Source organism: Rattus norvegicus, chromosome 3 (assembly GCF_021556685.1).
Source record: "Rattus norvegicus strain SHRSP/BbbUtx chromosome 3, alternate assembly SHRSP_T2T, whole genome shotgun sequence".
NCBI classification, from domain to species: Eukaryota; Metazoa; Chordata; class Mammalia; order Rodentia; family Muridae; genus Rattus; species Rattus norvegicus.
Window position 1 is genome coordinate 143944011 of NC_141536.1, and position 26705 is coordinate 143970715.

Sequence of the window (26705 nt, forward strand, 5' to 3'; positions counted from 1 at the left end):
TTAAGCAATATTCTTTCTTTAATTCCCCATTGCAAATGGAAGCCCCTGAGCTGATACCCACCCCCACCCCTACTCGGCTGCCTGGGAACCTGCAAATGCAAGGCCCCTGCTTCAACCTGGTGGAAGGGGAGGATTACCTCTCCCTATAGTGGCCAATTTAAAAAAAAATCCTAGTCACTTAAGAAACGGGGCCAGATACAGGAAAAGGGAGCTGGAAGACAAGGCCTGGGTCAGACCAGTCTGAAGGTGTTGGGGTTGTGAGACCCTTGAGAAGGGTTTGCAAGCACATCCCTAAGCTCAAGGATAGCATGGCTGAGAGAGGAGAAGAGGCGGACAGACAATCTGACTCCTCAAGGTCCTGTCTGCCTGGTCATGGACACTGATGTCATCATTACCGCCAAAGGCCTCCAGTTGGAGAATTTTCCAGTTACTCTGGGATAGGGTTTGCTAAGCATCCCCTCTGGCCCCTGATCTGAGGCATCCATGGGGTCCCCCTGAGACCAAACCTGGGAGAGAGAGGGACTCTGGGAACATGCAAAGGCGGGGAGCAGAGGTCCCGCCCACCCCAATGCTCTACAGGATGCTGGCTCCGGTTGCATCCAGGCTCCGAGGGTCCTTCACACCAATGATGAAGTTGTTGGTTCTCCGACTGCCGTGGACCCAGGATAAGACATCTACCTTCTCCACATGGTGACCCCTGGCTTCCAGGAACTCAATCTCTTCCTCGGTGAACTCACCTGCAAACCATCCCCGGAGCATACATGCATTAGATCACTGACTCAGGGACCTCACTATCAGATTTGAGTCATGGTGTTAGCTGTTTCAACAGCAGGAACTGCATGACTTTGCATAAATTGCTCTACTTCCGTGAGCCTCAGTGTCCTCATGCTCACAATGGGATATTACAGCAGGGTTTAAAGGAGATAACACATAGGAAGCACTGAGCTTAGAGCTTGTAATCAGTCAGTGATGATAAGTAGTCGTTCTTATTTTGTTTTATGTTTTTGTTTTTTGAGACAGAGTCTATTAAGTAGCCCTAGCTGTCCTGGAACTCATTCTGTATATCACTCTGCTTCAAACTTACAGAGATAAACCCATGTCTGCCTCCTAAGTGCTGGGATTAAAGACGTGTATTATCACTATTCAGCCTAGGCAAGAGGCCTGGACTCTCACTAAGTGGCCCTCATTACTCGTGAGGACGACTGCATGGTCTACTTAATTCTCACCCAGCCCTGCCTTCTTTACAGCTTTACACAGGAGCCAAAGGTGCTCTTCTTCCACTCAAAACTGTCCAACAGCTTGGACAGGCCTTAAATAAAAGTCAAAGTCCCTAAGCCTCTAGGGCCCACCTAAGCCTCTAGGACTCACTAGTCCCTCTCTAAAGTCTACTGAGTTCCTTCTGTTCTCCACTTTGCCTAACGGTTCTGGCCTTACTGGCATCCTTGCCACCTCTCCAGCCATACTGGCAACCTTGCTGTGTCTCCAGTACAGGCCTTTGTACCCGATATTGCTTCAGTTTAGAAGGTTTTCCCCTGACAGTCACACAGTTGACTCTACTTCATTCCTGTCCTTGGTCAAAAGGCACATCTTTCAGAATTTTCCTATTATCTAGAATATCAGTCTCTGTCAGGCTTATCCTGCTTTCTTTCCCTTTTTGCTTCTGTTTGAAATGGGGATCTTAGGCAGCCATGGCTGACCTCGGACTCACGGCTGACTTCAGACTCACCATGTCCCTAGGTAGCCAAGGAGGACCTTGAACTTCTGATCCTCTTGCCTCCATTGCCCAAGGGCAAACACCACGAGGTCAAGTTTTGATGGTACTGCGGTAGAGCCTAGAGCCTCATGTGTTCTGGACAAGCACCTACCAACCGGCTTCATCCCTGGTCATATCCTGCTATTTTATTTTGTTCTGTTTTGTTTATTTGAGGGCGTCTCATTGTATCTCTTGCTAGCCTGGAAGCTGCTCTGTAGACCAGGCTGGACTTGAACTCAGAGATCTGCCTGCTTCCATCTCTTGAGTGCCAGGATTAAAGACATGCACCAGCAAGCCCTGTTTCTTTTTCCCCAAAAAATATTATTTACTACTGTTTCTACTGGTTGTATCTCCCCCCCCCCCCGCTAATTTAAGGTTTTTAAATGGCCCGTTGCCTTATTTGTGATTGCTTTTCAGTGTTTCTAGAAGGTCAGTACCCTGCAAAAGTTAAGTCTGTATTTACGAGACTGGTTGATTCAGGAAGAAGTGTATCTGTAGATATGCAGAAAGATGGAGAGGTAGTATAAAGTCACAAAGGTGCCACGTAACCTCAGGAAACAGCTGGTCTTCAATGCCATTCCTTCTGGGTCTTTCACAGATTGTCCCTCCTGTCTAGAAAGTCTGATGTCACTACAAACTGAATTCCCACTCCTAACTCAAGGCCCAGCCAGTCACCTATAAAGCCTTCTGAAGCCACTTGCTCATGACTTCTTTTTTTTTTTTGGTTCTTTTTTTCGGAGCTGGGGACCGAACCCAGGGCCTTGCGCTTCCTAGGAAAGCGCTCTACCACTGAGCTAAATCCCCAACCCCGCTCATGACTTCTTAATCTTCAAAATCTTTGTTGTTATGGGCAACTCTGTCTCCTTACCATCAACCCCTGAGGTCCACGATCTGGTCCCTGCTCTCCTCTATGATCTCAGTGTCTCCTGACCCACCTGGTCTCTTTTTATTTCTCAAAAACATGAAACCTAACCCTGCTTCAAGTTCTTGGCACCTGTTCTCTAAGTCTAGAAAGCTCTGCCCCAGATTCTGGTGTGTCTGGGGGTTGGGGGATGGGAGCATTTTGTCACTCTTCAGATCTCAGCTTCCAGGTCACCAAAGAGAAACTTCCCACTCCTGTGGGTCCCATTACATCATCCTGCTCTGATGCTGTGGCCAAATTTTTCTTTCGCTGTCTTGTATGCCTCTGATTATTTTTCCTGTCTGCCATAAGTACAGCTGTGGGGGCACAGCTGGGATGATGCTTGGCACACAGTAGGTGTTCATCATATACTGCTGGATGGAAATTTGCCAAAAGATAGCCGTATCCCATTTTATAAAGGAGAAAATGAACTCTCAAGGGTTGAGACATGGATTTCCTAACACTAGAAGGTCAGGGAATGCCAAGATGGTTCCAATCCCCAGATCTTACATTGACCCAACAAAACCTTCTCAAGAAGGAAGTTAATGGCAGTCAAGGCAGGGAAACCTGGGGAAAGCCCTTCCCCACCCATCCCTGTGCCCATCCTATGGGACCTGCTCTGCACTCACTGTCCACCTGCAGGACGTTGGACTGCAGGTCTGGGTGGAGGCGTCCTCTGGCCAGGCTGTCACTCAGGTTCCGATTCAAGGTCAGGACATTCAGTAGAACCTATGCGCAGGCAAGGAGCAAAAACATCAGCACTGTCCCAGAAACCATGATTCAAGACTCCATAGTTCTCATCCTCGGTCCGAACTCTCTAGTCTTTCGAAATCTCACACTGAGTTGGTGAATCATCTGAGTCTTGCAACTGCCCTGGTAACAGGTGACCTATGGTAACTGTCCCCATTTTACACAGGTGGAATCTGCGGGCCAGAGAGAGACCATGACTCCCTTTCAGGGTTTAAGGAAAAGGCACTGCTAGCATTAGTCTTCTATAATCTAGCCCAAGGCTACCTTCCTTTCTCTCCAGACAAGGCAGGGCTAACAGGGTGGTTTAGAGAACAACTGGGTAGTTTTGTCTCAGTGGTTAGGAGCTGGACAAACTCTGAAACACAACTTCCTACCAAATGCAATAGCTGAATGAACTCCAGTCAACTCCTTAACTCCTCTAGGGTTGTTTCATTACATGTAAAATCCAAACAATCATTCCTCCCAAGGTTGGGGGAGTTAAAGGGGTTAACATACACACAAACACATCTTACACACATACACACTCCTCACACATATCTCACACATACATATCACACACATATATACACATCACACACACACATACCACACACATACATACCACACACATATACATCATGCCACATATACATACATATATAACACATATACATACCACACATACTATACACATCACACACATATACCACACACATATACATATCACACACATACACCACACACATCACATACACATCACACACACATACATACCACACACACATATACCCATCACACACATACACCACCACACACACATGTACACATCACACACATACACCACACACATATCATACACCACGTACACATTAGACGCATACATCACACACATATACACATCACACACACACCACCACAACATCATATACACACATATACCACACACGTCAGACACATATATGCACATCACACTCACATACACACACACCACAGTGCCCAGTATTAAGTAAGGACTCTGTGATATCAGCTATTGTGAGCCACTTCCCAGAGGAGGATACTAAGGCTCAAGAGAGGAAAGTGATCTCCCCAGCACCCCACAGTTGAAGGCTGGCAGCACTTTAGGCTGAACTCATGGGATTCTAATTCCAGAGTTAGCTCATCGCCTGTCCAAATACAAACCTGCAGTGTGTCAGGTGCTGTTTCGAGGTATTCTGGAGACTAATGGAACTGTTTCGAGGTATTCTGGAGACTAGCAGGAGACCTTTTCAAAAGAAGACCCTACAGAGGGCTGGTGGTCTATTCATATAGCGAGTGGGGGATATGGGACTTGAGGTTCACAGAACACAGGCAGCCCAGATGTCAGGGCCCCATTTTCATTGTGAAGCCCAACACAGTGCATCCGTGCCCAGGATAGGCCTGGCACAATGCAGTACAGCCTGTGATTGCTGGGAAAGCAGAAGAAACAATATGTGGGTCATGGCAGACCAGGTCACAGCATGGCTCCCGACTACAAAAGATCCATAATGGAGTAGCTCTCACCTGGGTCAGGCCACTGAGGCCTCGAGCAGCTCCGTTGGCCCCCAGAGCGAGGTAGGTCCCACAGAGCCCTTCTGCTGGTCGGACTACAGTGGGCAGAAGGAAAGAGAGGGGCCGCTTCCCTGGCTGTACCGAGTTCTCCTGTTGCCAGAGGACAGAGATGAGAAGGGAGATGTAGAGTGGAGCAGAGGGAGGCCCAGACCACCACCTTTCCCACTTTTCTTCTATGTGGTCCCCAAGTTCGGCTCCTGGGATATGGACCCCTGCCTGGCAACAGTGTGCTGTCTGTGAAAGAGGAAGTGTTCTAGGAAGACTAGGGGGAAAAGCAAGGGAGAAGTGGAATCACTGAGCTACAGTGCTGGTATGCATTGCAGGAGACAAGACTGAGCCAACAACAGGAGCAGCAGAATTCCCACTGGACCTTCTCTATGCTTTTGCCCTACAGGAAGCTTGCAGGGGCAGAAGGGCTAGCTCCAAGTAGATGGTGTTACATTGGTCCCTCTTTGTTGTCCCATCACAGATCTGAACACCATTACCCCAGTATTATGTAATCCTAGCTCTCTAGTGCCAGATGAAACCCACACACTAAATGGGGGTCAGTGTCTGGAGAGGAGGCAAAACTTTTCCCTTCCCTTCATCATACTGAGATCATGACAGAATCGCACAAGGATTCCTTAGACCCACCAGCTTCCATACTCCGGATTAAGTAGGGATGGGAATGAAGTGAACACCTCATTTCCTTAAAACAGAAGTTCTTAAAGGAAATAGGGAGGAAGGAGACCCACGGTGTTGTGTATCCTACCTAGCCTCAAGGTCCCCGGGAGAGTGGGAGGCGAGACCCTACCAGGCTGGGTGCAGAGTGGTTAGCAGTCCTATTGGGCCAGGAGAAGTCTAGCATCTGGCTGTTGAGAAGGATCCCGGAGGGAGTGAGGAGGCCACTTCCAAAAGGCCGATTCAGGGAGCTGCGGGTAGAAGTGAGGTTGAGCCCCGCAGGTGCCTTCACCCCCTCCCAGCCCCAACTCCCATCGTGCCTGGAATGATTTCTTGTCGCTGGCTCTAAGCCTGAGCTGGCATACCTGACCATGGCCACGATGAAGTCGTCAGGGCCCATGACCAGCACCTGGGCAGCTGTGGGAGCCCCGTCCAGCTCATAGACAGGCAGGAGTGGGGCAGGGGCTGCCTGAGAGTCACTGATGTGGCCCCGGAAGTTGGCAGCCTCCACCTTGCTGAAAAGGGAGGTGGTAAAGAAAGGGACACACAAGGTGCATTACATCCCACCTATCTGTGGTGGTTGTGAGAGGTTACGTCTGCCTTCTTCATTGGGGAGGTCACACTGCTCACATGTAGGGGGCACCCGGAAGATAACTGTTGGACTGAACCTATTTATTTAGGCATTATTGAGAACTGGGAGCCAGCCTTTTATTTTACTTAATGTTCCAATCAAGAGTTACGGACATTTGGCTCTATCCCTCTCCATGAAATGTCTGGGCCCAGGGGATGCTCTGAAGGCATTTGTTTGGAATAAACAAGCTTGGTTGATTTGGCCTAATGTTTGCCGTTTGGAACTAAGGCTCATTAAGAATTTAGTTAGACAGGGCCTGTGAAATGGCTCAGCTGGAAAGAGGTGCTTCCGGTGCAAGTCTGACAGCCTGAGTTCAATCCCCAGAACCCACGTAAAGGTAAATGGGGGGGGGGGGACTCGCTCCATAAAGCTGTCCTCTGACTTCTATGCACACACCACACAATACCACCATCATCAAACGACGAATAAACTAAAGTGTTTAAAAATGTTCAGTTAGAAGCCAGAGTGTTGATGCACGACTGCAATCTTGGCACTGAGGAGATAGAAGTGGAAGGTTTTTTTAAGTGCTAGGTCAGAACTAGAATGCATAGAGTTCCAGGACAGGATTGGCTATATAGCAAGATTCTATCCCAAAAGGAAGAGGGAAGGGGAGGGGGGACGGAAGCAGGAGGGAGAGAAGACTGCAGTGTTTCAGTTGAGGAAAGATTTTTGCATATGGGGAATCTTTATTTGTTATTAGTTTGTTTTGTTTTTTTCCTGTTTGCAAGGCAAAGAGTACATGGAAAGCCCCCGATAGCTATGTACTGGCTGAAATAGCTATATATGTGTCATGTCATGTAAATGCAGGCATGTTTTAGAGCTGTAAGCCCAGCTGAGGGGCTCTCCATCATCAGCGCTACTAACCGTGTGCTGTGTTATTTGTGGTGATCAGGAAATGATAAGTTAGTGAGGATTACCAAAGACATTCGTTTGGTTTTCAACCAAACAGGCTGGTGACCAGGCAGACTGGGCTCGGGGCTTTGGACAAACACTGAGTGTCCAACGCTCGTCCATGCTGCTTTGATGCCCACTAGTTTTCATTGTCCTTACTTTTGCCTTGTTTAGATAAATGATATTAATGTTCAGTTTTCTTTTTTGAGACAGGATCTCTCTTTCTAGCCCTGGCTGTCCTGGTACTCACTATGTAGACCAACCAGCTAGAGCCTTAAATTCAGAGATCTGCCTGCCTCTGCCTCTGGAATTCTGGTGCCCAGCATGACATGATACTAACTTTTGTTATAGTATACATACCATGTTCTGGAGCTCAACATAATATTAACTTGTACGTGTGTGTGTGTGTGTGTGTGCATGTAAGGGCACAAGCCTGCCTTGGTGTACTTATGACATGATCATGATGTGCATGTGGAGGTCAGAGGACAACCATAGGTGTCTATCCTTACTGTTCCCTTTGTTTGAGGCAGGCTCTCTGTTGTTTTTCCTACCGCATAGACCAGGCTAGCTTCTGGGGATTCTATCTCCATCTCCCACCTTTGCCTTCAGAGGTTATGAGAATTACAGACACCAGGCCACGTTTTTATATGGTTTGTGCGGATTTTAACTAAGATCCCCACGCCTGTGCCATAAGTGAATCTCCCCCACTGAGCCATCTCCCCAGTCTCTGTATTTTTAAACTTACTGCTACAATTAGATGTATTTCATATATATCCACTCACTTTAGCTCAGGTTGACCCACAACTTACTATGCAGTCCCAGCTGACCTTGAACTTATGGCAATCCTCCTGCCTCACCCTCCTGAATGCTGGAATTACAGGCACAAGTCACCAGTATGATGTTGTGAAGAGGTGTATGCACATGGAGGGATGGTCAAATCTAGCTAATTAACAACTGTCATAGTCCACAGTTATCAGGTCTGTAGTGAAAATGCCTAACTCTTAATTATTCAAAATATAATAGTTGTCATTAACTAGTCACCTACAAGAGACTAGTCATGCTACAAGAGACCTCTTGAACTTATTCCTGCTATCAGCAACTATGTATCCTTTCCTCCAAAGCCTTTCAATCTCAATCATTTTGCTTTTAAATTATAAGTTGCTTACAATTTAATTTACACAGTGGTGTTTGAGTGACAGGACAAATTCACATTTGCTATATTTTTGGCTTGTGATTTTCTTGGAGCTGGAATGTAAGTCAGGTACAGTAATAGTCAACCCACCCTTACCTTTATGGCCAATTAATAATAATAAACTTCATTTATTGCACATTTACCATGTTCCCAGTTCATGTGCTAAATACCTAAAATGTTATTTATTATATATATGTTCTCTCTGATTGATTTACATGTTATCATCAAAACAGAGTGAATCCAATATTGCCATGTTCCTTATGTAAGCAGACGTAGTGAGTTTAAATTTCTTTCCCAGAGTGACAGCCAGGAAATGTAAAAGTGATGGTCCAATAGAGGCTGTCTCACCAAGCATGATCTCACCACCATGCTGCTGGCAAAGATATAACCACTCAGAATTCCCGTCACTGCCACCATCTGCACAGAGACTACTGCCTTGCTCTCAGGCTTTTCCCTTTATACTCAAAGTGGAGGACAGCTGTGTCCACACAGGTTAAGGCCATGCAAAGGTCCAGTGGGATCACAAGCAGTTGACCAACTCACTCTCCAGACACAGAAGGTGATGCAGCCAGAGTCACCATGTGTCACACAGAGTTAGGGCTCAGCTGAAAGGGACTGAGACTTCACGAGCTTTCTGCCCGACCCCTTCTCCCGTATCTCCCCCGATTTCTGCAGCACCCAGGGCCATATCCCAGGACAAACCTGAGCATGTCGTCCATGCTCTCACTGATGGTAGAATCATAGACAGGGTCTCCCAGTCTGCTAGCCAGGGCCAATGCAATCTTCAGGGTCTGGAAACACAGTAGGGATGTGGAAAAGGCTGCCAGGCCCCTCCCACCACCCCCCACTTGGGGGATCCCCCAAACTCAACGGTGTTTTAGTTCTGCTCCTAGGAGGTGTGCTGCTTTCCCATTCCCAGCGTTCCTAGACCCAGGTGAGATGGAAGAGTGGGCCTTACCTCTGCTACCCAGTGAAGCGCTTGCTCGCGGGATACCAGGCTGGTGAGGTTGAAGCCCTCCAGGATGTTGAGCGCACTGATGAGGGCCGGGCCTGTGTGTGGGGGTGGGGGACTGAGAACCAGGTGGCCTGCAAGGATAGGAAACGACCAGACACAGGACAGGGGTCAAGTCACCTTCATTGAGCACATCTCATATGCACACCTCACCACTACCCACAGTGTTAGCTCATCAGACGAGAAAAGGAACCACTACGAGGCAAAGGACCCGCGGAAGGTCACGTGCTGGCCAAAGGCAGAGCCTTCTCCGCCATGGGAGACAACTAAGACTGAAGAGCTGGGCTGTGCTCTCTCACTTGGGCAGCGCACAACTGCTCTGCTGAGAGTCACACTGTAGGTCACTGGCAAAGCAGGGACAAATGTCCACAGAATCCTGGTTTGGTTTGGACTCCCATCAGTCCCTCCCACGGGTCAGGAACTGTTCAAGGGCTCTGATGGTTCCACTCAACCTGAAACTCAACCTGAGGGAGCAGCGTCCTTCTCTCTTCCTACTTTTTAATTGGGTGGCTGGACATGAAAAGAATCCTAACACCACTGGAGACATGGAACACTGGCAGTAATGGCCGACTCATCTAAGCACCCTTATTCTATAGGGATAGAAACTGAGGCACACAAATAGACCGGGCCAGGATTATAGGTGGTCAGGTGAACCTACAGCGCTAGAGGGACTGGACTGCTTCGACATCCCAGCCTGGGGTGGAGGAACAAAGACTCAGTCGTGAATTCAGTGTCCTCTGCATAAAGGCGGCTCCCTATATTATGTCATCAAGTCCTTGTGGGCACCCCGAGCTGCGGACATTGTTACTGTCCCCACCTTATGGAGGGACCCAAGGCTGGCTCAGAGTGTGGAGGTAGAGCTCACCTAGGCCTTCCTGACACAATGCTTCCTGACACTCTTTGCTTTGTGTCATATGCTACTACTACCTCTCAATGAGGAATCAGGAAGACGGGAACCTGGAAACAAACTCAGAGGAGGCCTCGCCCAGGGCATGAGGTAACCTGTCCTTCCTAGAGAGGACAGAACCTAAGAACCCAAGTGACCTAGCACACCACACCTTGGGATCAGCAAATATAAACTGCACTCAGGCCATAGGCTTGGCTTTCTAAGCTCCTGATTGGCTTCTGAATTGTTCTATCCTCCCTGGGTCTCAAGTATCTTTTACTGTCAGCAATGGGCAAATCTGCAATTGTCTTAAAGAGTTTGTTCTGCCCTTAGATGGGCTTTGGTCTCAAAAACCCTTAGGAAGCTCAGGTCGATAAGAAGGGAGCTGGAGGACAGAGTTGAGGCAATACAGAGCCCCAAATCAAGGAAACCGAAGCCATAGCTCAGTGGTGGGGAATTTGTCCTCTGTGAAAGGCCTAATTCCAGCACAATAATAGAGCAAATAGGTAACAAACCCCTCACGACAAAAGAACAGGCCATGTCCAACCCCGAAACTTCTAGGTCTTAGCCATTGGCTAGGTGTCCCCCCCCCCCAGACACCCTAATCACTAATAACTGGCCCCATGGTTATTTCAGAAGGTGGTTGGCTCTGGTTTGTTTCAACAGTTGGCTGCCTAGGGAGCTCATTGCCTCTGTTTATGTCCTGTGACAGGGAGAGGAGTTTCCAAGCCAAAAAGATGTGGCCGTGGACTGGAAATGGTCTCCTGAGTGGGGACCCTTAGGAGCTGGGGGAGAGGTCACCTCGGTATACTCCACACACAGGCTTCTCCGTGAGAGCACTATAGTTGCTGAAGTCCTCCTCGGTCATGACACCCCCTGCATGCTGAACCTGGAGGGGAGAGAGTCGCCATTCGTCAACCGTGGGCACATGAATATGGCCATGCCACGTGTATCAATTTCAGGAGAGCACTTTTCACAGGCAAGCCCTTTACAACTTTTGTTTCTTCCATAACCTTTCGGGATCCCATCAGCCCAAGGACAAGGGAGGCAGAGGAAATTACCACGTACATAAGAATTACTAAAACTAGCTAGGTAGTGGTGGCCCACACCTTTAATCCCAGCACTTGGGAGGCAGCAGCAGGTGGGTCTCTGAGTTCGAGGCCAGCCTGGCCTACAGAGTGAGTTCTAGGATAGGCAGGGCTACACAGAAAGAGCCTATCTCAAAACCAACAAGACAAAACAAAACAAAACAACAACAAAACAAACCATCTGGCGTTTTACAACAATTAACTGAAGACACAACAGGGCTGGGGGTATACCTTAATGGAAGATTGCCTGTTTAGTGTGCTCAAAGCCCTAAGTTTGAGCCTTAGGTTGGCTTTCCTCTATAGGAAGAAGACTACTACAGAACTATGGACTCGGAACGACCTTGGCAGGACTGACCCACCATTATAAACATGACTGACCACTCTTCCCTGCCAATGCACCGATTCCGTACAAATCGGTGTGTTCACTCCATTTCAGCAGCACATTCATTGTCAATCTTTTAAAAATAATTTTAAATTATTATTTCAGAGTACGGGTGGTTTTGTCTGCATGTATGTTGTGTACCACATACATGCAGTGCCCGTAGAGGCCAGAAGAGGGCGTCAGATCCTCCAGGAACTGGAGTTGTGAGATCACGTGGCCTTGGGAAGCAAACCTGGCTCTCTAGAAAAGCAGCCAGTGCTCTTCACCACTGAGCCATTTCTCCAGCCCCACGCCAATTTTAAATTAGTATTACCGCTATCAATTTTTTAAAATACTTTCTAGTATAAAACTTCAGACTCAACTGCCCTTAGTGAACCACTTGTTGAATTTCTAGGCTAGTATATAGTCAGGAGTCTGGCAGACTAATAAAACACAGTGGCCAGTAAGGAAAATGCACTTCATGACTGAATGGCAGGCCTATGTGATCCCCACAGTATATGACAGTGGCTTAGATAAATGTCCCCGCTGCACAGGACAACTTGACAATATTCTCAGTACCCATTGTTACCCCAGACTAAGCCTCTTTGGAGCTAGGGGTAATCCCCTGTGTCAATCTCCTATGTCAATATCACCATCAGTTCTTAGAACCTCCTGGACGGAACAGGGAAGGGTCTAGGACCAGGAGAACTGAGAGCCTGGTGCCGGGTTTCCTGGGAAGAAATAGACCCAGTGCCTATCCTGCTGGCCCCAGCCCTGAGAAACCTTCCCTCTCAAGTCGGATCATCTCTACCCATGCTCCTCAAGTCACAGAGAAGGCAGTGCTTCTTAATAACCACTGGTCTGATGTCTATCGCCAGAAACTACATAAGGGGTAAAGGGGAAAAGTGGTGTCTCTGCCATAGGGACACTGTGAATACCCCACCTCCCCCGGCCACACTCACCTCAGCCACCATCTCCAGCGTGAGGTTGCCACCATTGTAGAAGGCAGCAGGGCCAGAGATGCCAAGTATATCCAGCACCTCGGCGAGATCAGGCCGTCTCAGCAGGGAGCCAGGCAAAGGTGGGTGGCCCAACGGCAGGAAAGTTTCCAGGAAGCGGTCAGATGCATTGGGAGGCAGCTGCTCAGCCAAGGCATGAGCTGTGGGGGGTTTGGAGGGCATTTGAGAGGCTGGGTGCCAAGACTGGACTTGATGGGTTGGGTAGATGAGAGCTAAGTGACTGGCTCTGAGTTCAGGCTCCCAGCAGCCTGTCATAGCCTGGTAGGGACAATAGGCTCCTCCCAGATCCTTTCCCTGGAGGCTGCCTCCAGGGAAGAGTGGGACGGGAAGAAGACTGAAGTGCAAACTGGAAAAAAGGAGCCCTTTGCTTGGGGCCCAAATCTCAAGGCCTCCCCATTAACCTTGTACCTCCCCCGTCACCTCCGGGCCCCACTGACCTAGATCATGGGTCACGTTGAAGCCATCTTGGGCCACAGCTGCTGCGAAGGCCAGGACTTGGGACCAGGGCAGCCTGAGGGGGCCGGAGAGCAGGGGGTGGAGGAGGTCCTGGGGGTAGGAGGAGGGGTCCTGGGGGAAGGGGGGTTCCTGGGAAGGAGAATCCTGGCAAGGGAAGGGGATATTAGGAAGGGGAGTTGGGAAGGAAAGAACCCAGGAGGACAGGAAAAGGCCACCCAAGGAGGGAAGTAGGCAGACCAGGGGTCCCCAGGGGAGGGTCTTTACCTGCCATAGAGTTGATGAGCTTCATATAGCCCTTTCACCATTCCGGGGACCCCCACCAAGAGCCCAGGCTGGGCGAGGCGGGCAGGCGAGGGAGAGAGGAGACCAGGTCACTGGAAGGGGGGGGCTGGGCTGAACTCCGCAGAGCCCCAAGCCAGGAATGGCTGGCACAGGGGAAAGACATAGGCCAAGTATCCCAGGAGAGGGGTAAGCTTTCCCCAAGAGGTGCCTCTCCTTCACCCCTGACTTCTTATATGCAAATGCAGAAAGGTCTCCCATAGTTGAGGGATTTCATAAATTAAATGAACCCTTCTAAAAGCCAGGGCACAAATTTTCTAAGTAAAAAATCAGTTCACATTGGCTAATAGGTACCCTTGTCTTTTTAAGTGGGGCACAGGACCTCCGTTTAGCCAATTTAACTTCATGCCACTATCTGACTTCTGATAACTAAGGAGTGTGTTTGGTTTTTGCCATGGCAAAATACCAGTTTTTTCCAAGTTACTGTCTTTCCTCCTTTGCGCCTTATAGAATTGGCCTCTAGCATTTCTTTGTCTCAGTATGACAAAGCCTGAGAAAGTTATAGTCATCAGGCTTACAGTGAGATAGAGGAGTCTGTTTACTTCGGTTTCCTGGGACATGGTTTCCCTATGTAGCTCTGGCTGTCTTAGAACTCTGTAGACCAGCGTGGCCTTGAACTCACATAGCTGTTCTGCCTCTGCTTCCCAAGTGCCTGGATTAGAGGTGAGTACCACCACCTTTATCACAACTGAGTGATATCTTAGGGTACTTAAGGGAGGCCTTCTGCTTTCCTTCCAGGCAGGTAAGACTGTCAAAGAAGTACCATGTTGGAGTGTAATCTATTAGTAGTCATTCAATTTTGTTTTGTGCATTTTGTTTTAATTTTAAAATTATATTTTATTAATTAGGAGTATGGGCATATAACCATGGTATGGGTGTATATAGGAGAGAACTTGTAGGAACTCTTCCTCTCTACTAAACTTAGTTTGTCAGGCTTAGTGACAAATGCCAGCACCTTGTCCTTGCTCATTATTTTAAGTTGGGGGAGGGCAAGCTGCCTCCCACTGTGTAGCCAAGAGCATTTTGCTCAACTCATTTTGCCACCCCATAGTAAATACAGAGCACATTAATGCTTGGGGTAGCAGAAGGGAATGAAGGAGACCTCCCCCTCCCCCTGGACCCTCTCTTCTCACCAGGGTCCCCACCTTGGTATCCCAGGATCTCTGCAGGGCCTCTTCTCTGAGGGCCCCAGGTGCAGACTCCCGGAAATCAATTAGGTGGCTCTCATTCCGGCGGATATCGTGTACCAGCATCACGCCTCCCCTGGGAAAGACACGGAAAAGTGGAAACCGAGGAGAACTTGTCAGCCGTCTGAAAGATCCAACTACCACTCCCTTAATCCCCTGTGGGAAGGTTTTACGTTGTCCGCCACACTGGGTCAGAGGTTGGAGCCCCAATCCCAGCAGGAATTCAAAAACTCAGCCACCCTACAAAGGGTAAAACCTAGGGGGTAGGGAACCCAGGTTACTGGAGACTTTAATCCCTGATTAAGAAAAACGCAGAGACTGGGGGAACCGGCTGTTCTGTCCCCTCCCTAGACCAGAGCTGGACCCCTGCCAGCTTCCTGCACCTGCCTACTTGGTACACCCCGCCCCCTCCCCCCAGGGCTGGATTATGTAAGGAAAACCCCTGTGCAAGGCCAGAAGGGGAATTTTTCGTTGATAGGGCCTGGAGGGTTGGTCCTACCAAGAGAATGATTTTTGTTAGCTGGTTCCTTTTCTGTGGCATATTTACATCTGGGGACGAGGGGGTGGCAAAATTAAATATGTGCAGCTAAGTAAGAAAATAAGGAAAGCAGGATAGATAAATAAGAGTGGCTGGAATTACAGCAAAGTGGCCAGCACCCTGACCCACCATGGGAAGCACTCTGGTTAATTTCATGGGGTTGGGGATTTAGCTCAGTGGTAGAGCGCTTGCCTAGGAAGCGCAAGGCCCTGGGTTCGGTCCCCAGCTCCGAAAAAAAAAGAACCAAAAAAAAAAAAAAAAAAAAAAAAAAAGAACTCCAAGCCTGGGGTGAATTTTCTGTGGACAAGGCCCGCAGTTTTCATCAGAGTCACAGGGATTTGTGAACCCGAAAGTTGGATCGCCGTTGCCTTAACTGATACCCCATGGCTTCCCTGCACCCTCATCCTACACATTACAAAACTTCTCTCCTCGTGGAAAACCACGGAAGCCTCTGAACACACCTCCAGATCTTCCATATGGTCTGCGGTTATGACTCCATCAAGGGAGGAAAAGTGAAACTGGCCATTGAAAGAGAAAACGCAAGGAGTATAGTCCCACCTTCGCCTTAAGCTCAAACCTCAAGAAACCTGCAGCCAGGCCCACAGACCAGGAGACAAGAAGTAAGCCTGAGGGACCCAGGCCTCCACCAGGTCCTTACCCAGCTCCTTACCCGCCCAGGCCAGAACTGTGTGGAGCCACTATTCCCAAACACAAGGCTGCTGCCACAGCTGCGTCCACGGAAGAGCCCTGTTTACTGAGCACCTCCATGCCCAGCGCCGTGCAACAGGAGGCATCCGTCACCACAGCACCTTGCTGGAAGATCTAGGAGCAAGAGAAGAGCGGGCTAGTAGGGTGGTGCCCTCCACCACCCTCCAGCACCTCCATCAACCTAGAACCTCTCTTCCCGTCCTCTTGATCATCTTGAGCCATTTCCTTCCTCTTCCCTTCCCACTTCCTAGCAGCCTCCCACCACCTCAGCCATTCAATCCCCATCAACCCTCTCACCCCCTTCACCCAAGTTCCCTTCAGTCCATCTGCTCCCCTCACCTGGGGATCCCCGAAGTAGATTTGCATGACCAGCGCCACGGTAACACCCGTGGCAAAAGTGAGGCAGGCGGTGACGATGACCGTGAGCCCGTCCTGGCGGCAGGAACACTCGGCTGCTGCAGCTGAGAATGGGTCCTTGCGCGTCTCGCGAAGTGGTGACCCGTCCTGGCTGCCCATCTCCGAGGAAGATGAAGGCAATCGCTGAAGCCGGGCAGACTTCAGGAAGGAGTCCGGATCTGTGGAGAGGCTGGGTGTCCGTCTGGCAAGCTCCTACCAGGCCCTCAAGGCTGGGCAACACACCCCTCCGCCCCGCCCATCACACAAACCCCACTGCCCTGCACCGCTCAGTTTACATCCACTCCGGCACACCTTAGGGCCCGCAGGACGCCATTTCCCCAGGTGGAAAAAGACGTCGAACCCAGTCCAAGTTCCTTGAATCTGGTACTCCGGGCTGAGAAGACCCCGGAGCATGAGGTGTTCAGCCTCTCCTGGAAACCTTATCCTGTCGTAACTGGGTATCAGCCTCCAGAACAAGGAGGCTACTATCCAGCCTTGGCTTCCAGCCTTGCTCCCCGCATCCATTCATTCAATAGAAACGAGAGCCTACTCTATGTCTGGCCCTAAACTAGAGCAGATAATTGCTCCCTTTGCATATGGTCTCAGGCCAATGGAGGAAAAGAAAATAAATAAGTAAATACATCGTGGGGGATGTTCTAAAAAGCACGAGGGGCTGGAGTGACTCAGTCTGCAAGCATGAGGACCTGAGTTCAATTCCCCAGCACCCGCCTAAAATGCTCATGACACCATCGTGAGGCAGACACAGGTTGAGCCTGAAAACTAGCTCCCCAGCCAATCTAGTCTGAGAAGGCCAGCTTCTGGCTCAGTTAGAGACTGACTCAAGGCAATAAGGCAGAGAGCAATAGAGGGAAGATACCCAAGGTTCTACTATGGCCATGAGCAAGTGCAAACACACACACACACACACACACACACACAAAACTCACACATTCTCACACACATACACACATGCACAACTTAAAAAAACATACTCCCCACCCATATACATACACACACACTTCCCTACAACACTCCCCCCATACTCATATTTCCCCCCAGAACATGAAATGAAATGTGATGTCGGAAGGGAGACTGCTTATGAGAGAAATCAGGCAAGGGCCTCATAAGGAACTGACTCTTGAACTGAGAATGAAGGGACCAGAAAGAGCTGCCCCCAAGAGAGAACATAGAGATTATGTATAGAGTTCTCTCTTTCCTCCATACAGGAAGAGAGAACAGCAGGTTCAGAGGCCCTAGTGTAGGAATGAGTTTGACATCTGAAAGAAATAGCAGAGGCCTGGTGGCTCTGGTGTGGCAGCAAAAGAGGCGGAAAAACCCAGTCAGGGTGGACGCCAGTCCTGTATACTGGTTCTATGGACGCTGAGAACTTGAACTTGACCTCTGAGAGGCCACTAGAGAGTAGTGAGACTGTGAGGCAATCTGTGGTGGTTTGAATAAGAATGACCCCCAAAGGCTCATATATTTGAATGCCTAGTCAACAAGGACTGGCCCTATTTTGAAAAGGTCAGGAGGTGTGGCCCAGTTGGAGGGAACGTGTCACTGAGGGTGGGTATACAGATAGAGAACTTTCAGCTACTTCTCCAGCACCACACCTGCCTGGACACTGCTGTGCTCCCTGCCATGATCATAATAGACTAACCCTCTGAAACTGTACGCCAGCCCTAATTAAATGATTTCTTTTCTAAGAGTTGCCATGGTCATGGTGTCTCTTCACAGCAATCGAGCACTGACTAAGACACCATCTGGTTTGTGTTTTCCTATGTTCCCTCCGGCTGCTGTGCGAAGAGTAGGCTGGAAGAAAACAAGAGTGGAGGCGAGGAGCGTTGAAAGCCATTTGTGGACAACTCATTTCAAGTCAAGTCGTGAGCCTCTCCTTCTTCAGCCTAACAACACAGCTAGCTAATCCTTAACACGGTGTGTGTGTGTGTGTGTGTGTGTGTGTGTGTGTGTGTGTGTGTGTGTGTGTGCAGGATTCCATAAAGTGATGAACTCAGAGAGTCATCTCTTTTTTTACCCATGTAAGATGCTGGGCAGGGGTGTGCACTCCTGTAAGTCCAGCCTTGTGTGACAGAGACAGGGCGCTCCTGAGAGCCAGCTCCCCAGCCAGTCTATCTGAAAAGGCCAGCTGCTGGTTCAGTGCTAGACTGTCTCAAGGGATGAGGGAGAGAGTACACGGAAGATGCAGGTTTTACTCTGGCCTCCACACACACTCTCAGTGGTGCAAACACCTTCTCTTACCCAAGTCCTCTCCTCTGGGTGCTATTACCCTGAACCCACTCCCCAATGACCTAAGAGCTCTAGATGTTTGTGAACAAGGAACTAAGAGGATGACTTTAATGCCTTACACACTTAATGTATACACTGTAAATTCTTATAAGTTTAAACATTTGAGGGATTACATTAAAATTTGACTATCGTATTTCTCATGTTTACCTGACAAAAATCCAAGGTCTCTGACTCATTTGAGGATGTTTAAAAGGACCTCCATAACTCTCATCTCCATCTTTTATGTAAATAAGAAGTCAGAAACACACAAGCCCCCCCTCAAAAAAAGGAACAACAATAAAAAAGAAATCACAAACAGCTGGGCAGTGGTGGTGGTACACACCTTTAATCCCAGAGGCAGAGGCAGATGGAACTCTATGAGTTTGAAGCCAATCTGGTCTACAGAGTGAGTTCCAGAGGGCTACATAGAGAAACCCTGTCTCAAACAAAACAAAATCATGTAATAAATAAAATGATATGTGCAAAAATTATTAGAATCCATTTAAAGTGGTCACTTTTAGAAAAGATACTTTAGGTAGGAATAAGGTGAGTGAATGTTTTGATTGAGAAAATTCTACTTACATCTTTATTTACTGTGTGTGTGTGTGTGTGTGTGTGTGTGCGTGCACACACGCATATGTGATGTATGGTATCTGGTGTGCTGTTCAGAGACATGTGTGTTCTTGTATGTAACTTTAGGCGCTCAAGCATGTGTGGAAGTTAGCGGATAGCACTGGGCATTAGTCCTGGTCCTCCATCTTGCTTGAGACAGTCTCTTGCTTGCAGCTGTGTGCACCAGGCCAGCTGGCCCACGTGCTGCTGGGTCTCATGCCTAGCTTTTTAGATGGGTTCTGGAGATCTGAACTAAGGTGCACTCACATGGGCAACACACTGATGTTACACTGGGTGTCTTGCTTATATTTCCTCAGTGAAGTATTTTCATGACTTCATGAGCTAGGTTCCACTTTCCTCACTTTACAGATGAAGAAACTGAGGCTAAGTGGTCCCGCCTGTCTACGGCCATACCAGGAATAAGTGGTAGAACGAGGCCTAGATGTCACCTTTCTGTGTCGTTTGATGGCCTCCGTTCTATTGATTCATGTGGCATCAGCAGCTATTTCCAATCCCCAAAACTACTCCAGTGAGCTGGGTGAGTGTAGTGGCTCAGTCTGCAACCCCTGCACTTGGGAAGTAGAAGGATCAGGTGATCAAAGCTTGCCTGGGATAAATGAGGCCTTGTCTCAAAAAAAAAAAAAAAAAGAAAGCAAATAAGTAAAAATCCAACCTTACTAGCTAATTTTAGTTGCTATTTCTAGTTACTTGCCTTAAATGGCCCCACCATAACTAGATCATTTAAGACTATTCAACATATCAAGTCACCCATTTATTTAGTAAAATTATATGCTAAGGAAAAATATCAAAAATGGGGGTGGGGAGGTTCTTGCGTACATATTATGCGCCCTGCATGCATAGTAGGGCAATAATCCCATTGATAAAAGCAAGAATGACATACTGAGAAAAAAATGGTTTAGGGTCAGAAGGAAAACGTTTACTAGAGACAGACTTGTGGCTAGAACTTACAATCCCAGTGCTCAGGAGGCTGAAGCATCCAGGCTGCAACAAGATTAAAGCCAATGTAGGTTGTAATAGTGAGCTCCAGGCCAGCCTCGGCTATATAGTGAGTTCTAGACCAGCCTTGGCTATATAGTGAGTTCCAGGCCAGCCTGAGCTACAAAGTAAGATCTCAGTCTCGAAACAAAGATCCAGCATGCTTTCAGAGAAAGGCGGATTTAATTTTGATTATGATGAATTAGTGAGACACAAGGCGTTGTTGTCTCAAGGTAGCCAGTCAAATATTTAATTTTCATTCTCTTTCATGTCTTTCTCAAAAACAGGTTGTAACAACTTCCTAGGCTGGACTTGAACTCTCTTGAAGGAGAGATTTCTGAACTTGGGGTGACATGACCGGAAGTGCAGAGTGGTGTGTGAACTTGAGGTGAGGGCAGCGGCAGGAAGTGCAGCTGTGTGACTCAGGAGTCATACAGGTGGGACAGGTGATGACATGGTGGTCAGAGGGAACTTAGGAGAGTCTTAGGAGGGAGGCTATAGAAAACCAGGTCAAAAAAAAAAAAGTGAGAAAGTTAGAAGAAAAGAGGGAAAGACTCAAAGGTGGCTTCTGGGCATCTACTTTGGATTTTGAAGGGCAGTGCCACTCACTGAGCATGCGCCGGACAGAAAGGGAAGACATGCTGATTTCGGCATAGAATGTTGAAGGTTGGGTATCTTACGAGATACCTGGAGTCTAACGCTAGGGAGAGGAAGGCTCGCGTGGCTTCCATGTGGAAGCCTTTCCTAACTGTGGAGCGGTCCCTGACTAGCTCTCTCTTCTCCAGGGCCTACTGTGGGGTGTGTGGCACTTGATTTTGGAGAATTCCGGGGCTAAAGGCTAGCCAGGTACAACCCAGGTCCTGGAGAAGAAGACAGCGCCGTGCCACTAGGTGGCACTACTAGGCTGAGACTATAGAAGGTCACGTCAGCTTACAAGCTGGTCTAGCTGGACCAAAAGAGTCTTGGGACTTGGAAACAGGCCTAGGTGACACAACATCAAAATGCTTATATACTGTTTGGACGGCGAGGTCCTCCAAAGCAAGTCCCGATAACTTTGGTGCTCACCCCTGCAAGCTCCCGGGAGCTCGGGTAACCGGTCTCTAGGCTGAATTTCTAGGCAAGTGTTCTACCACTGAGTTATCTCCCTAGCCCCTCTCTGTTGAATTTCCATTCACATCAGGATGAGGTTTAGGAACGCAATTCCCCATCATTACTTCACCTTGGCAGCTTCTCCCTTTCATCTATTCATTCAACAATTATTTACTGATTACCCAGCACTTTGCCGAATGCTGGAGGAATAATAGTGGATAAAAAAAAAAGCCACGGGGCTGGGGATTTAGCTCAGTGGTAGAGCGCTTACCTAGGAAGCGCAAGGCCCTGGGTTCGGTCCCCAGCTCCGAAAAAAAGAACCAAAAAAAAAAAAAAAAAAAAAAGCCACAATCCCTGCCCTTAGAGGTCTCACAGACATGCAGTAAAAACCTCACTGCCCAAATAAATGGCCACAGGCTTTTTGTAAAGCAACGACTTTAACAAGGGGCCAGAAGAAGACAGGTCAAAGGGTCCGCGCTGTTATTTAGGACAGACGGATATCCTTTGCTGAGGTGGAGGAGAAAAGGAAGGCCCAGTACAAGGCAGGCACACCTACTGTACTGTAGTGAGTCAAAGCTGCACTGCTCTTGATCTCTGAACAGAAAACGCGATTGACCAGGTTGCTGGTATCAAAAGGTGACCAGAAGGCTGGTTCCACTAGGACATCCTTCCCCACATCTTCTACCGCCAAAGCTACCCGTCCGCCCCCCAAGACAATTAGTTTTGGCAGGCAGCTCTACCATTTGAGGACCCAAAGTCTCCACACCCGATTCCCACACCCAGCACAGGTAAAGTGAGATCCAGTCAGGTTGGTGGGGTTTGGTGGTCAGGAAGCAGGGGAGAGGATTTCCGGTTGCCGGGACAGGAGTGACAACAGAAGAGCCAGGCTAGAAAGAGCTGGAGCAGCATCCTCCGGTCCGGAAAGGGATGAAGCTCAAGTGCAGGCACCACCAGGAGGAAGTCAGAGAGGGAAGCAGAAGACTGCTCTAATGCCAGGAAGTGACGTTGAGGGAGAGAGGGCAGAGGGATGCAGGCTCGGGGATGGAGGGGATCACAGAGCTGGACCACATGGACAGGAGAGAGAGCAGTAGGGAAGGAACACCAAGAGCTCTCTTGGTCCCCAGCTCCCTCTCAAGCCCGGCTTCCTTCCCAACCTCCATCTCCTTCAGTTTCTGCACAGGGTTGAGAACACAGATCTTGTTGCTGACCAGAAGCTCCTATCAACCTGACTAACATCCGGGCCAGATCCACATCTCCAGAAGGGGTAGGGTAAGCCACAGAGCAGCAAAGGCACTGTAGTCCCCAAGGACTTAGAGAGGTCATGCAGTCCATCCCCTTGTCTCCCAATACCCACAATTCCCAGACCGAGAGGCATCATATTTTTCTTTACCCATCTCTGGACACGAAGAGATAGATTTTTCAGATCTTCTCCGGACACTCTGCTTCCCATAATCCCCGGCTGTGGTGAAGTTCTCCTTAAGATCTAGACTCCATCCCGCCTGCTGCAGTCTCCTACTTGGTTTCCTCTATCCTGTCCTCTGTGGCTAGAGACAAGCCTTTACTAGGTGATCACAGCTGTTCTATAGGCTCTCCCCTCCAGCGTCCCTTCCTTCTCAATGGGTTCTTCCTAAAAGGTAATCATAGTCCTTTCTGCTGCAGTCCTTGCGTCCTCTCCTGTGTCGCATCCTACGCCTCTAAGGCAAAAATACCCCTTTCCCCACCAGACAGTTAACAGGGCTGAGGGAGAAGGGGAGAGGTCCAGGATGCAGCGGATGAATGAAGGAGATGGGAGAATGGAAATGGATGCTCAGAACAGAAGGAGGAGGACCAGGACGCCAGCCCCCACCCTCACCCCCCAAGGTGGGGCAGGGATGGGGCCAGAGGGCCTCACCAGTATCCGGGTCTCCCAGGAAGGCATCCTCGTCCTTACGGCCCCTCAGCGGGGCCGCAGGCGCTGGCTCGTCCTCGGGCAGCCTCGGGAAGCTGGTGATGCTCATGTAGTCTACTGGTGAGTAGGCGCCTAGGGCGCTCTCCTGGCTAGCCTCGTTCTCTGCCGCCATCCTCGCCCTAACCCCCAGCAGCGCAGAGCCTGCCGGAAGTGGCAGTGAAGGGGGGGGTGCGAGGGCGGAGGGCGGGGTCTGAGCTCCTGGACAGCCGGGAGGGGGCGCCCCCACCCTCAGCAGTGTCCTAGTCTGACTCGCCCCCGCCTGCTTAAAGTCTATTGCTTGCAGCCTGCAGGCAGGTGCAGGAGGATGGGAGCCCAGAGGACAGTGGAAGGTTGCCAGGAAGAGGACGCTACTCTCAGATCTTCAAACAATTCCCGGTCTTTCCTCCTTCCTGTCTGAATCCAGCTCAGATTCCATATGCGTTTAGGACCACAGACTGACTTTTGAGCGCAAATTTCTCCTTGACTTCAGATCTTATGACCACTCACCTCTTAGAACCCTTAATCTCTCTGTGGTCGCCAAGATTCTCCTCCTCTAATCTCAAACTATTCCTCCGACCCCTCTCAAGACTACTCTTCAAACCCTCAGAGTTCTTTTCAACTTATGAGTCTGCCTTCATTTCAACCCAAGATTCCTTTTCAATCCCCAACCCCTATTTCATCCTGACTGCTTTTTCATTTGCAGACCTTCTTGAACCTCTCCTTCGATCTCGAATCCCTCTCTGTGCCCCCACCAAATTGCTCACATTTCTCTTTTAAATCCTAACTCCTTCTGGAACCGTCCTGACGTATCAGCATGGGAGATTGGCCCCTCCTGAAAGCCCACTCCCAACTTTAGGACTTTTAGAAGCAAATCCTCAGATTCCACTTCAGAAAATGTGACCTAGTAGGCCTGAACATGGTCTTTGGAACCTTAATGTTCTTTGGCATTTTAAAGAGTTCTTGATGTGGTTCTGGAGGTAAAGGAAAAGTAACAATGGTGTGGTAGAGCAGGACAGTGGGGTAAGAACAGGGGCTTAGGAAGTAACTCATTGGTAGAGTGCTTGCCTGTGTGAGGGGTTGACGCCTGGCATCAGAAGAAAAAGAAAAGGATGAGGAGGGCGGGGGAGAAGCAAAGAAAGAAGAGGGGGAAAGAAAGGTAAGAATGAAAACGGGTTTCTGAACCCTAGGTGCTTGCCAAGCCCGTCTCTGGAACTGCTCTCCTAGCTCCAAGAATGAAAGTTATGAGTCCAAACTTCTACTCTTAGGTCCACAGACAGGGAAATGGGGTTGGTGAAGCTGTGGATATGCAATACTCCTTTCTTTCCTGATCCCTGGCTCCCGGCTCAGCGTGACTTGAGCTGTTTTAGTATTTACCATGGAACATTGAGCAGCCGTGTTACTTGTAGACAGCAGGGGGCAGCAGTAGATAGGGAACAGTTTCAGGAGAAGGATTTAGGAAGGATGGCGTGTCAGAGCTGGGCAGTGGAGCTGCGAATAAGGGATGACCGTCTTCAGATCAATAGGCAAACTTATTTATGTTTTCTTCCCCACAGAGAGGTTCTTATTAGTGAGATCTATAGGGATCCTTGATCTGTGTCACCTGGGTGCTGTCCACTCCTTCAGTGTATGTGGAGGCTCCTCAGTGAGGACTGAGTCCTCTCATCAGTGTCCAGATATCTTTAGTGAAATCTTTATCCCCTGTTTCTTACTCCAGTAATACCATCTGCATCCTAAAGCAGGACTTTCCCATTGGGATCCAAGACCTCCAGAAAAATCTCTGCCTTCTTAATATATAGTTCATGTAATTTCAATGACGTGTGTATCTGTTCAGAGGGGTTGATGTCTCCTGGACAAAGTATATGTCACTGAGACCCTTGTCTATTCTACAAGGTCTGTATGTGCTTAGTGAGCCTGAAAGCCTCCCCTGAGGATCGGGTAGGCTCTGGCTCCTATATCTGAGCATGAGGAGATTTTACAGTTTAGGGTGTGTTAAGTGTATGGTCAGTTGGACAAAGATGAGGGTAGCAGGTGGGTAGATGGGTCACAAGCCCTAAGTAGACATTAAATGGCAGGAGCTGCCTGCTTCAGACCCCAGATCCACTCCTGAAGCTAAATATTTAAAGATCCTGGTCTTGACACTCTGCGTTGTTAGATGAGGTAGTCCTTGGTGATAACCGTAGGAAGTTATCAGCTTCCTTTGGGGTGAAGAGAATAAAGGGAAGTCAGAGGTAAGTAAACTCAATTTGTGACAGATAGGAGTGTACTTAGGTGAAATTGAAGGTAAATTTTCCTTTCTATACTTGCATATTTTCTATTGCATAGACCCTGCATTTTACAAGATCTAGCTTTTGTTTGTGTTAGTAAAAACAGAAAACATGAGAACTCAGACTTGACCCTAACTTGATCATTATTTGCTCCCCGACTTTGTGAAAGTTTCTTTCCTGAATTTACCTTTAGTGCAAAGAGATCTTGTGCTTTTGGGGCCAAGATCTGAAGGATCCTCCTCGTCTTCACTTAAGAGTCTTGTGCTTTAGATCAGGATGGAGATTTATGGAGGCAAAAGAATGACATTTCCTAAGAGGTGGAAGAGAATCAGAATGACCCAAGTTGGCAGGAAGGGTCATATCCAGGAGTCGCAGAGGAAATTTTTTTATGGGAACGGAATAGGAGTGCTGCTCTGTGGGAGACCTGCAGGAGTGTCACCCAGAAGGAACTGTACTCCACCCTGGCTATCCAACTCTGGAGTGACAGGATCGCGCAATTAGACCATGGTAAGTGCACAACAGATGACACAATGCCTCTTATTAGCCAGCCTTTCACGTCTCAAGCTGCGCGGCGCCGTAACCCAACCCCTGTCACTCCAAGACCCTAACTTGGTCACTCCACAGCCCTGCCTCCTCTCCTGTCACATCCAGCCGGGCTACACCCCATCACTCCACGGGCCCGCCTTCTCGCCTGTCACCTCTGGCCCCGCCCCTACTCTGTCATTCCAAGGCTCCACCCCTCTCCTGTCATTTCCCGACCATTCCTTCAGCTTTGACTACGGCTCCACCCCTTCCGGCAAGTCAGCCCCGCCCTTACCCCCCTGGTTTTCCTAAAGCGGTTTTTGCTGACCCCGCCCCTTCACACATGGCCCTACCCACTATTGGATGCCTAGAGCTCGGCCTTTAGCCTCAGGCTCCGCCCTCACCCGAGGCCCCGCCTCTAGGGTCGACCTGTTTTCCCCGCCCCGGCACCCGCAGCGACCGCAACGGCGGCCAAGGTGCTCAGAACTTGACGTGATGGGGCTTCCCGAGGAGCGGCGCAAGAGCGGCAGCGGGAGCCGGGCTCGCGAGGAGACCGGCGCCGAGGGCCGGGTGCGGGGTTGGTCCCCGCCGCCGGAGGTCAGACGCTCGGCGCACGTCCCCTCTCTGCAGCGCTACCGCGAGCTGCACCGGCGTTCTGTGGAGGAGCCACGGGGT

The 26705-nt window shown here is 49.2% G+C and overlaps 2 protein-coding genes across 13 annotated transcripts in view; one reads left to right on the forward strand and one right to left on the reverse strand.

Annotated features, from left to right (window-relative positions):
* Ggt7 (gamma-glutamyltransferase 7) lies at positions 1–26536 on the reverse strand. 11 transcript variants are annotated; one of them, XM_087647279.1, is made up of 16 exons: positions 26384–26536; positions 25696–25818; positions 16278–16513; positions 15901–16052; positions 14651–14768; positions 13431–13498; positions 13148–13221; positions 12654–12850; positions 11044–11131; positions 9303–9430; positions 9047–9135; positions 5996–6145; positions 5764–5881; positions 4923–5060; positions 3284–3383; positions 1–737 (listed from the first exon to the last, which is right to left on the reverse strand). In XM_087647279.1, the coding sequence occupies exons 3-16, from the start codon at positions 16452–16454 to the stop codon at positions 574–576; spliced, it is 1761 nt and encodes a 586-aa protein (XP_087503405.1). In that variant the 5' UTR covers positions 16455–16513; positions 25696–25818; positions 26384–26536; the 3' UTR covers positions 1–573. The 11 variants fall into 11 exon arrangements, with proteins under 11 accessions (XP_087503405.1, XP_087503399.1, XP_087503407.1 ...); XM_087647273.1 differs by lacking the exons at positions 25696–25818; positions 26384–26536 and adding an exon at positions 23209–23401 and having other exon boundaries at positions 3269–3383; XM_087647281.1 differs by lacking the exons at positions 25696–25818; positions 26384–26536 and adding an exon at positions 23209–23401 and having other exon boundaries at positions 3269–3383; positions 13148–13310.
* Acss2 (acyl-CoA synthetase short-chain family member 2) overlaps positions 26462–26705 on the forward strand; it is a 42994-nt gene continuing 42750 nt past the window's right edge. For both annotated transcript variants that reach the window (NM_001107793.1, XM_087652316.1), the window contains 1 exon segment: positions 26462–26703. In NM_001107793.1, coding sequence (NP_001101263.1) covers positions 26526–26703 — 178 coding nt within the window. In that variant the 5' untranslated portion in view covers positions 26462–26525.

Bases quoted from the DNA above. Each gene is read 5' to 3' on its own strand.
- Ggt7 (XM_087647266.1), bottom strand. From the start codon at position 23,377: ATGGCGGCAGAGAACGAGGCTAGCCAGGAGAGCGCCCTAGGCGCCTAC. The intron at 5,061-5,763 runs GTAGGGTCTCGC...CTCTGGCAACAG, and splicing joins ACCACTCTGCACCCAGCCTG to GAGAACTCGGTACAGCCAGG. The intron at 3,384-4,922 runs GTGAGAGCTACT...GCCTGCGCATAG, and splicing joins GCCTCAGTGGCCTGACCCAG to GTTCTACTGAATGTCCTGAC.